The sequence below is a fragment of the Panthera onca genome, chromosome B3 (assembly GCF_046562875.1).
Source record: "Panthera onca isolate mPanOnc1 chromosome B3, mPanOnc1 haplotype 2, whole genome shotgun sequence".
NCBI lineage: Eukaryota > Metazoa > Chordata > Mammalia > Carnivora > Felidae > Panthera > Panthera onca.
This window is the reverse complement of record NC_138344.1, coordinates 73,346,837-73,357,849: the sequence shown is the minus strand read 5'-3', so window position 1 is coordinate 73,357,849 and position 11,013 is coordinate 73,346,837. Positions and strand designations below refer to the sequence as shown.

Sequence of the window (11,013 nt, the reverse complement as noted above, 5' to 3'; positions counted from 1 at the left end):
AGACGCCCACAAACAGACGAACTCTGGGGGTGGTCGTGCCCTTGAAGAAAGTCCAGCATGGTGAAGGGGTGAAGACCGACAGAGGGAGGAAGTTGCTCCATCACAGACTCCTCAGGGAAGGCCTCTGGTAGTATGGTGTTTAAGCATAGACCTGAATGGAGTGAGCGAAGGGATGATGGATATCACGGGGTGGGGGTGGGGGGGGGGGAGGGCTGAATGTTGCAGGCAGAGGGAACAGCAATTGCGAAAGCTCGAAAGCTCGGAGAAGGGAGCATGTCTGTTGTGTGGCAACAGCAAGGAGGCCGCTGTGGCTTGAGTGGAGTGACAGTGCACGGGCCAGTGCCAACAGGGGCAGCGCTAGGGCTGTCTTCCTAGGACTTCCCTCATTTGCAACTTGGGCCTGACCCCAGACTGGAATTAAGGGGCAGGCCAGCTGGGCAGCGGCCTGGGTAGAAAAGGGCACTAAATTATCCTTGGGGTAATTCCGACATTTGGTGCCAATGAACTCTGATTTCTGTCTGGGTCTCTTGGTGAACCGTAAATTGGCTCCCATACACTGACAGAATCCTTGACGACTGCTTACCTGGACTGTTTGTCTCCAGAATAATTTTGCAACGTGCAGGTACAGGCAGAAGTTGCAGGGTGTGGCCCCCGAGACCTGCCAGCCAGCGTGGTCTAAAGGCAGCAGTCACAGCTGGAATTCTGCAAATGCGCCCTCCAGTGTGAAGTGCCCTTCCCTGAGAGAGCGTTATGCTATTGTCTACAGTTTAAATGGTTTAATATGCCCACCGAGAAACTGCTTCAGAGAGTTGCATGTGATGAATTCATATAATAAGCTCTAATTCTGAATGGAAAGAATGAGGCTTACCGTTTTTATCCCAACAAAATTGGTATTCCTCCACCCCTGCTAAGTAAAACATTCAACAGATATTTAAATGAGCCGGGTCTGAAGGGGTGCCAACTCACTGGCTTGCTCAGGGTGCCAGGGCTGGCTCTTACCCGGCAACACGTGCACCCCTTGAACCAACTGGGGACCTGAACTGTGAGTGGGTGCGTTTGCGGTCGGGCATTTGGCGGTACCCCCACAAGTAGTCTTGCTTGGCGTGTCTTGCCTTACATAGGGGCTGAGTTCTGGTGTCCTAATGACGGTTCCTATGCCCTCTGCAGGACTAAGGATAGATCATATATGAGCGGGAGATGACTAGGACATGGAATCAGGAACAGGGGAATGGTTAAGGGCACCAGGAGGGGACTGCCAGTCACTGGGAGAACTTAAGTGCTCAGTAAACATAGGGCAACGAGGAAGTTCAGGGGCTGAGGTGGGGAAGAGGAGGAGCTGAGATTGAGTAGAGAAGGTGCCTAGAGGCCAGCAGGCGTCGAAGTCCTCTGGGTCTGACCGGGCAGTCCCAGCTCCAGCCCGTCCCCTGGCCCCTCCCCGCTGCCGGCCAGAGTCACACATGTGTTTTCCTGTTTTCCATTTCGGTCCCCGTCACCCTCTGCCTTTTCAGCTCCTCGGAGTCAGCAGCTGCTGCAGCTCCAGCCTTAGCTGGCTTCCCTTCCTAGCACCTTCCCCTCCCCCGCCCCTACCCCCTGCTTGCGGGTAGCCCCTCCTCCTCGCACCTGCCCAAAGGTCACGGGACAGGTAAGAGGTGGGAGAGGAGGGACTATGGGCCAGAGGGGAAGTGCCGGAGGAGGATGGAGTGAGCGTCCTGCAAATTGGCCAACCGGAGACCCAAGAGTCCGTTGTCTCCCGGCCCTGGCCCTGGCCCCGGCCCTCTCTAGGCAGAGCCCTCTTTCTGCCCAGAGACTTCAGCCCTACGCTAATGGGAGCCCTGGGCGCAGGAGTAAACAATTTCTTTCTTGTTTCACTTTTTTTTTTTTTTTTTTTAAAGGGACTATGGTAGCCTCACTGGAATATAGAAAAACAAATGGAGCACTGGGGAGGGAGGAGCTGAGCTTCCAGCTTGGGGTGATGGGGGAATCTGGCTGCACCACAGTGTATGTGTTTTCTCTTTCTGTTGTTAGAGGGGAAAGCACAGACCAGTTGGAACTAGGAAGGCAGGACATGGGGTCTCTAGGGGAGAAAGTGTCTTCTTCATTTAGCTCTTGAGCTTGACAGAGCAGCCAAGACCCTGAACTGTGTTCTCGTTCCTGGAAGAAGTATGCTTTGGCTTTGTCATTCACAGGTAGGGTTTGGGTCCAGGACTCCACTGGCTGCTGTGCTAGGCATGGCATGCTGTGGGCCCTGTGCCCACTTTCTCTGAAACCCTGAATCTGAATCTTCACCCATAGGCTATGAGTGTTGTCCTGTAACCTCCACTGGGTACTCAGGGATGAATGCACCTCAGGCAGGAAGAAGACAGGGTGCTATGTATCAGGAAGGCAGGTATTTCCTGGGGTGCCAGACTCTAAAGTTTCTCCTGTAAAGCCTGGCGTGGGAGAGCCCTTTGGGAGAGGTCCTGCTGGTCCCAGGCTGCCTGAACGGTGGAAGCATTACCCGAGAGCCAGGCTCTCAGGGAGGAATGTGAGCTGCCAAAGATGGTGCCTTCCTGCCCACGGCTGCGATGCTAAGCAGTGGTTAAGAGGGGGCATCTTTTCTCTGAAGGGCATTCTCCCCTGTCCAGTTTGCACAGACTAAGGAGTAAGATAGGGAAGATTCCACTGGCGGCACTTCCTAGTGAGACCGCTAGGGTGTGCTGTCCTGCTGGAGTGTGGGTTTCACCCCCCTCCTCTGGGTATCTGTCTCAAGATTCCAAGATAAAGGACTTCGCTTTTCACATACCCCCAGCCCGGGACTAAACCCTGCACACTGCTTCGCTACTTTCCGCCACAGTTTCCCCTTCCTTTGTCCCACCTTCCTCATCTCTCCTTCATCCCTTTCCTTTATGTTCCATTAGGACATACGCCCACCCCTTGGTGCCAGGAAATTTGGTCTTAAAAGGGCAGGCGGCATGATGTGTTTTTATTTGCCAGGCAGTGGCCATCCTAGCAATAGCATCGCCGCCAAGAAGACTTGTAGTCGCCCCTCATCCCTGCAAAAGGGGTGAGAAAGGGGAGGAGCAGGCTGGGAAGGAGGTAGCCTAGGCATCAGGCTGAAGGATGGCAGAGGCTTTCCGTTTAATCTAATCACACCCTCCCCCAGGTAATTCATTAGGGAGCCATCGGAAGCGTTTTCCTGTCTGAGGGGAAGGCCGGTTGGAACTGGTGGGAGGTAGGGGAGATAGCACAGAGCATGGGCTCTGCTGGCGAGCCCACCTGCCTCCTTCACCAGTTTGGCACCCCGACATGTGACTTAGTGCCTCTTGGGGCTGCAGGCAAGCTTGGATGAGATCAAGCATTAGGGTGCTTAGCAGTATGTCTGGCACCTGATAAGTGTTCCATAGATGATAGCTATCATTAACATGAGTGTTGAGGGGGCTGCTGGAAGAAAAGGACTCTCTCCTCTGGAGGGATTTTAGGTATTTGTGAGGATGGCTTAGGAGAAGCTTGATCTCTGGGAAGGGTGAGCTCACCAGAATGCAAAGATGTAGGGTAGAGATAAGCCACCCTCCCCCACACCCTGGGGATTTTTAGATCTTCCTTCTTAGGTTAACCAAAGAGGGTTAGAAAGGGTGTGGGAAGGGACCGGCAGATTTCAGGATGGATAGGATGTATTTCTGTTGGTAAAAGAGAACCAGAATACCAGACCGAAGTAGATGGACTATGAAGCTAGAATATGTGATTTCCCAAAACAATGCTCAACTTCTTTGCTCTGGGCCTGTCTATTCAAGATAGCTCAATGAAATCTCAGTTCCCCATATTTTTAGGAAATTGGACTAAACTTGTATGTGGGGAAGGTGTTTATAGGAATTATTATTATTTTTTTAAGGATGAATGGGGAGGGGATGCAGCCAGAGGTTTGAGTCTCATTTTCTTTTTAATTTTTTTAAAGTTTACTTATTTGGAGAGAGAGAGAGACAGAGAGAGAGAGACAGAGAGAGAGAGAGAGAGAGAGAGAGAGAGAGAATGAGCAAGCAGGGGAGCGGCAGAAAGAGAGAATCCAAAGCAGGCTCTGCACTGCTGTCAGCATAGAGCCAGATGCAGGGCTCGAACCCACCAACATGAGATCATGACCTGAGCTGAAATCAAGAGTCAGACGCTTAACCGAATGCACCCCAGAGCCTCATTTCTTGACCTTGTTGCCTTGGAAGTAGATTGAGGCTCAGCTTTGGGGTTGTGGCTCAAATTTGGGGGCAGCCATCCTTTGCTCTGAGGGGAAGTGTGCAGAGTTCTTCTCTTAGGAGGCCCGTCACGAGGCATGGGGACTGTACTTACACTTCCTCTAATGTCAGCACGGGCAACAAGCCTTTGTGGCACCCTGTGCAATCTCCCCGCCTTGCCTTTCTTGTTTGGGGCGAGGGGGGAGTGGGGCTAGGGTGGGGCCTGGAGGACAGAGGCTTGTGCATTCCTTCTCAGGCCACCGCCCCGTCCTCAGCTAATTTCCTCAGGGCCAACTTCCCTGGGGCTAAAGAAACTGCACCCAGTGGACTGTCATTTCTTATGGGTCCTCAGTCCTGGAGCAGCGCTGACAAAGGAGATTCCTGAGAGAGCGCCTTATCACAGAAAGTGCTGAGCCAAGAGCTCCAGGCTGCCCCTTTTGCAGATGTGAAAGGCCAGTGAACCTTAGACCCAGACAGTTGCTTAACACTCCTCTCCCCCTCCCTCACTCCCTCCTCCCGTCTTGACCTCTCCATTTGATTTAAATCCATACGCATTTGCCTGGCCTTTCCTCTGACTGCTGGCTGAAAAGGAGGAGTGGTCAGGCCATAGTGCCTGGAGGCTGTGGCTCCCCAGGACTGCCACAGCGGGAATCTGCTGGAACCCAGGTTCAGGGAGTGAGTGTGCTTCCCGCCCTCCCCTCAGCAACCCCCTCCCCTCGCCCACCCCCTGTGCTGCTTTGCACTGTCCGATCACTTCCTCTCCCCAGTGCCCCAGGCCCTAGCACCTCTCCACTTGGTCCGCCAGCCTCTCCTCTCTTCCTCTCCGCCGTCTCCCACTCTGCAGTGCTCTCGGGCACCTGCTGCCGCTTTAGCTACTTGCCTCAGCTTTGGGTCTTTGGGTCTCAGCTCTCCAGCTGCAATTCCTCGGCGGGGGAGCCATCATCAGCTGCCTCCCATCATCCCTAGGTTGGATCACCCTTTTCCCATTCATACCTTTTTGGGTGATGCACCTATGCTGACGTGGGGGATTGGACAGCAGGAGGCTGGAACACTAGGGGCTGCGAGAGAGAGATGTCCGGGAAGGAAAAGAGGAGAATAATCTGCCTTCTTTCAGAGAGGAGTGGGGCTGCTTGGGCTCTGCTAGGGCTGCAGACCTCACCTCAGGGTGGTTAAGAGATGCTCCCTGAGCAAGGGGATGGTTGTAGGTTTCCGGCAAGAGGTCCATGAAGCCCTTAGGTTTGCCAGAGTCCGTGTCCTTGGGGAGGAGAGAAGTTTGTGAGGGGAACCCACAGAGAGGCTGCTTGCAAGGTTGGTTCCTAATGTTGCAGCTCAGCACAGGTAACAGTGAGACTGGAATTGGAAGGGAGACAGGCTTTTTTGGGGCAAGGCTGAAAAAAACACAGGCTCAAATCAGGATGGTTATACCTGGGGACTGCCAAATTGCCTTGTATCCCAGCAGAGTCCGATAGAACCAGGATTTAATTTTCTATTTTGGAAATCTGGGGGGCAGCACCCTCCTAATGAGGAGAAATGCTGCTTTCTCTCTAGAGAATGAGTGCCTTCTCTTAAAAATTCCACCTGGGGTTGTTTCAAGGAGCCAGCTGGAGAAGAAGAGGTTAATGGGAGATGGGAAGCCAGAGTGAGCTCTCTGAGATGGTGGGCCGGATGTTGTCCCTGTTGACCACCATAGGCAAGAGTTTTAGGTAATTGCCAGCCACCTGAGTTATATCTTCATCTTTCTTCCTTAGAGGGCGATGCCAAGAAGCTGGTGACGGCTTTCTTCTCCTTCCACCATGGCTGACGGCATTAAATATGAAGTGGCCTCCCAGCAAGAGGGGGACGCCTCCCCTTTGGGCGATGAAGCCAGCTCAGGGTCTGAGCAGGTAAAGCTGAAGAAGGAGATCTCGCTGCTTAATGGCGTGTGCCTGATTGTGGGGAACATGATCGGCTCGGGCATCTTTGTTTCCCCCAAGGGCGTGCTCATGTACAGTGCCTCTTTTGGCCTCTCCCTGGTCATCTGGGCTGTTGGGGGCCTCTTCTCCGTCTTTGGAGCCCTTTGTTATGCGGAATTGGGCACCACCATTAAGAAATCTGGAGCCAGCTATGCCTACATCCTCGAGGCCTTCGGGGGATTCCTTGCCTTCATCCGACTGTGGACCTCACTCCTCATCATCGAGCCCACCAGCCAGGCCATTATTGCCATCACCTTTGCCAACTACATGGTGCAGCCCATCTTCCCGAGCTGCTTTGCCCCCTATGCGGCTGGGCGCCTGCTGGCTGCTGCCTGTATCTGTAAGTGGGGCCAGGGCAGGAGGTATGGGCTGGAGCGCCAGGGCAGAGGCTGGGATGTGAGTCCAGTAAGCCAGTGAGAAAGGAGCTGGAAGCGAATGCCTCCGACAAACACTCTTGTTTTCATTTTATTATTAAAAAAAAAAAAAAAAAAGATTCTATTTTTAAGTAATCTCTACACCCAACGTGGGGCTTGAATTTACAACTCCTAGATCAAGAGTTGTATGCTTTGGGGCAAGTGGGTGACTCAGTCAGTTAAGTGCTTGGGCTCAGGTCAGGATCTCGGGGCCTGGGGGTTCGAGCCCCGTCTGGCTCTGTGGTGACAGCTCGGAGCCTGGAGCCTGCTTCGGATTCTGTGTCTCCCTCTCTCTCTGCCCCTCCCCCGCCATGCTCTGTCTCTCTCCATCTCTCAAAAATGAGTAAACGTTAGAAAAAAAAAAAGAGTTGTATGCTCTGCCGACTGAGCCAGCCAGTCGCCCCCTCTTGTTGTCTTTAAATTAGTGTGGGCTTCGTGTGAAAATTCAAATGGTAGCAACGTGTAAAAACAAGCAACAATAAAGAGAACGCTTCACCTCTTCCCCACTTTCCCACGGTAGCCCCACTAGCAGTTCGTATGCCCTTCCTGACTTTTTCTTGTTCCTTTAAGAAGTGTCGTTAAAAAAATGTAGTTTTCTTCTGTTTTTATTTTTTGTAAAGTTTCTTTATTTTGGGAGAGGTAGTTGTTTTGTTTTTAAAATATGGGATCATGGTACACATATAATTCCGGTTTGTGCTTTATTCCCAGAATTTACCAGTGACATTTTCTACTTAGAGATCTATTTAAAAAAAAAATTATTTATGTTATTCCATGTTAATGTGAAGGATGTATTGTTTATTTAACAAATCAGTCCTCTTAGTGGCCATTTAAGCGGGTTCTAATTTGTTAGGCACACAGGTAATGCGCCAATGAATATTTTATTGTTTATACGAGTTTTTCTGTGGGCCAGATTCTTAAAACCGTCATTTCAATCTACCCTGACTTTTGCTCTGTCTCATAAGTAATGTATTTAAACATATACATTCAGCAAAGCCACTTTGGAGGTCCTGAGAAGCTGATCGTCTATAGCCCCATCCCCCAGGGGCCTCTGTTCTGGAAAAATGGCCTCCTTGCCTGAAACCTTGGAGACCCTTCCCACACCCCAAATGTGGAGAAGCTTGGAAATTCTGTCATTTTAAGGGGCACCTCCCCCAGCAGCGGTGGCTGCGGAGTGTGGGCATTTTGCACCAGGTGTAGTTGCTCCCTGGATCAATCCTCTCCAGTCGGCTTTGTGTCCTCTTTTCTCGAGGTTTCTCCACTGCCCCATCTTATTCCTCAGCTTCCTCTCCAGCCTGCCCCCTTTGACTGTTGTGCGGAGTCCTGGGTGTCTCCATGGGGTCCCCTTGTGCTTTGTGCGTCCGTGCTTGTGGCTTGGACTCCTCTTCGTGTATGGGGATGTTTGTCAGGCATGGCAACAATCAGGGAGGGGAGGAGGGCACTGTCTCTTGTTACAAGAAGGAGGCTTTCCCTTGAGGTCTCAGATGTGATCTGTAATGTCTCTTGCGTCATTTACAGTTGACTTACTGGGGAAACTAATTTTAGGATCTGTCAGTCTTGAGGCGCTCTCCAGTGTGGGCATACTGTTATGTATCTTGTGTGGTGTAGGGATTATTCCAAGCAAAATTTCCAAGATGGCTGCATCGTTTGAAGTACTAGAATCCAATAATTTTAACCATCTCTGTTGAAATCTCTTTAAAACCAGTGATATGTCTGCCTGCCTTCATAACTTGACATTTCTTTTGGTGACTCAGAGTCACCATTACACATCTCTATTCTTACATGACTATGAGGCCTCAGGCCGCTGGGGCGGGGACGAGTGTTGACTTCTTCAGGAGCTTCCAGGGTGCTGGCCTGACTTCAGTTCAGCAGTTTCATTCTTTATGAGTTCCATCTGTGTCATGTCTGACAGCTGTTGTTCCTTGACTCTGGCATTGTGCCTACCTCCATCAGCCACCCCTTTTTAAAAAATGTTTATTTATTTTTGAGACAGAGAGCGTGAGTGAGGGAAGGGCAGAGAGAGAGGGAGACACAGATTCTGAAACAGGCTGCAGGCTCTGAGCTGTCAGCACAGAACCTGACGTGGGGCCCGAACCCATGAACCTTGAGATCATGACCCGAGCTGAAGTTGGACGCTCAACTGACTGAGCCACCCAGGCGTCAGTCACCCCTTTTTAATTTGCTGTGTCTAATTGGGGACAGAGATGTCCTCAGACCCTACAGTTGGGTGCACATACACATGCAGGTACACCCTTGTAAGGATATGGGCAGAGTAGCCACAGTTATGATTTGTCCGCAGAGCTCCCCAGTTAATAAAAAGATACAGTTTTGTGCATGGCTTTATGGCATATATATAACATAATTCTGATGGAGTGACAGATACACCAGATCTGTGTTTGAGCCTGTGTGACCCTAGGCAGGGTGCAGTAACTGTTTTACTTCTGGGCTACTGTGTGGACGAAGTGAGATTTGGTGGAAACCATAAATCATGACTCAGGTGTAATGTATTGGTGATTATTATGTTTGAAATTATTCTCTTTTGGCTGCTTCCAGGACTTTGTTCTGTCTTTAATTACTTCAGAGGGACCTAGAGATCTGGAAGAAGGTTCAAAAGGGCAACCAAGATTGTAATTAAGAATTTTAGGGACATATGATTCATGAGTTTCTTCCTTCAACCATTGTCTAACGAGCACCCAATACATGAACATTCTGTCCATATACTACCTATGCAGTAATATCTTGTTTATCTAGCCATAGCCGTTCAGGAGAAAGGTAGAGCAAAAGGCCTAGAAGCAGCCAAGAAAGAAATTTTAAACACAATAATCATTAATATGTTACAGTTGAGTCATGATTTATGGTTTTCACAGCCTCACTTCATCCGCATAGTGGCCTGGAAGTAAACCATCCCTGCACTTGCCCAATGTCCTGCCACTACTGAGCCCTCCCTCAGGCACAGGTCTGGTGCCCTTGTCACTCCCCCAGAGTTGTCAAATATATGCCAACAATGTATGCTCAACGTGAGGACTGAGGCTGAATCTTTGAACTTAGCGAGAATAGGGATTTAATACAGAACTTTCATTCATTCACGGAACATTTAGAGCATTCTCTGCGCTAGATATTCCAATGAATGCTGGGAAGCAAAGAAGAATAAAGTCTGGACTTTGCCATCCAAGAACTCCTAGTCAAGGAGAGAGATAGATAGGTTAACCAATAATTGTCATGCAATGTAGGAAATGTGGTGATAGAGACACTGTAGGAGAAAGCAGGACAATTTTCTTCATTTGGGGAAGAGGGCTTATAGGAGGATGTCACAGAGACCATGATGTCTGAACTGAATTTTGGAAAGATACGGAACTGTCTCCTAGGACACTTTCACTGAGGGAACTGCAGTGTGACAAGGTGTGGAGGTGCAGACAGGCATGGAATGTTCAGAGAATTCCAGGTGGTTGGTATGGCTGGAATGCAGGGTGGGAGAGGGTGAGAAGGCAGAGACTGGAAACGTAGCCCAAGGCCAGCTCCAAGACTGGTTTATACATTGTCTACACAGGGTAGACTTTATCTGGAAAGTGGGAAGTTGTTGATTGTAAGTGGGGAAGTGAAATTAGATTTGCCTGGAAGAAGAACACTGGTGGCCAGGTGGAGTGTTTGTGGTAAGTGTGAGAATCAGAAGGTAGGCACATCGGTTTAGGGAGTGGACACCTGAGTCCACTTGAAGGCTGGTGAGCAAGGCCTTTGGACCAGAGATGAGGGGGTGGATAGAAAAGTAGTAATAAGGCATGGTTTCTAGGACTTCTGGATGAGTGTGTGTGGTGGTGGGGGGCAGTTCTCAGAGGTGATGCTAAGAATTCAAGCTTGGACAGGGGGCCGGTGATGGGGCTTCCATCTGAAATAGGGAAGGTGAGCTGAGGGATGAGTAGAGGGGCATCTGGAGCTTCTGCTAGGCTGCTTATGTGGCCTTTCCATGAGCAGCGCCCTCCTTGGGTCATCATGACCCAGAGTCGGTCACTGTCCCATCAACTGACTCATACTTAAAACAGAGACTGATGTGTAAATGATGATGGCAGCCTAGGAATGTACAATGATGGACATACATCATTAGCATAATTTCTAATGACCAGAAGGTGTGTGTTCACTGTCAAGGCTTCCTAATGCCATAGTCCCTAGGAAACCCATCGAGGAATCAGGGATTGCTCTCAGGGCATGGAATCAGAGCCAAGGGAGAAAGTTTTGACTACTGGAGACAAATTTACTGAACGTGATGGGTTTTATAAAATACGGAGCTGAAAGGTAGAGCAGGAAACTCACGGTGTGGTGGAGGAGACAGGAAGTAGTCAATTACACACTTCATATGGGTAAGTGCTGGGAGCGGGTGGGGTGGGCCCTACTCAGGAGATGTCTGTACTCAACGCTGAAGGATGAAATGGCGTCAAGGGGTGGCTGAAGCGCCCACTG

At 50.3% G+C, this 11,013-nt stretch overlaps 1 protein-coding gene across 4 annotated transcripts in view; it reads left to right on the top strand.

Annotated features, from left to right (window-relative positions):
- Nucleotides 1–901: 901 nt before the first annotated feature.
- SLC7A7 (solute carrier family 7 member 7) overlaps nucleotides 902–11,013 on the top strand; it is a 33,332-nt gene continuing 23,220 nt past the window's right edge. The window contains exons 1-2 of one of the 4 annotated variants that reach the window (XM_060619189.3): nucleotides 902–1,642; nucleotides 5,948–6,491. In XM_060619189.3, the coding sequence (XP_060475172.1) occupies nucleotides 5,993–6,491 (499 nt within the window). In that variant the 5' untranslated portion in view covers nucleotides 902–1,642; nucleotides 5,948–5,992. Of the gene's footprint in view, nucleotides 1,643–4,465; nucleotides 4,875–4,920; nucleotides 5,166–5,947; nucleotides 6,492–11,013 lie in introns of those variants that run through there. The other 3 variants (XM_060619191.3, XM_060619188.3, XM_060619190.3) reach the window with 3 other exon arrangements.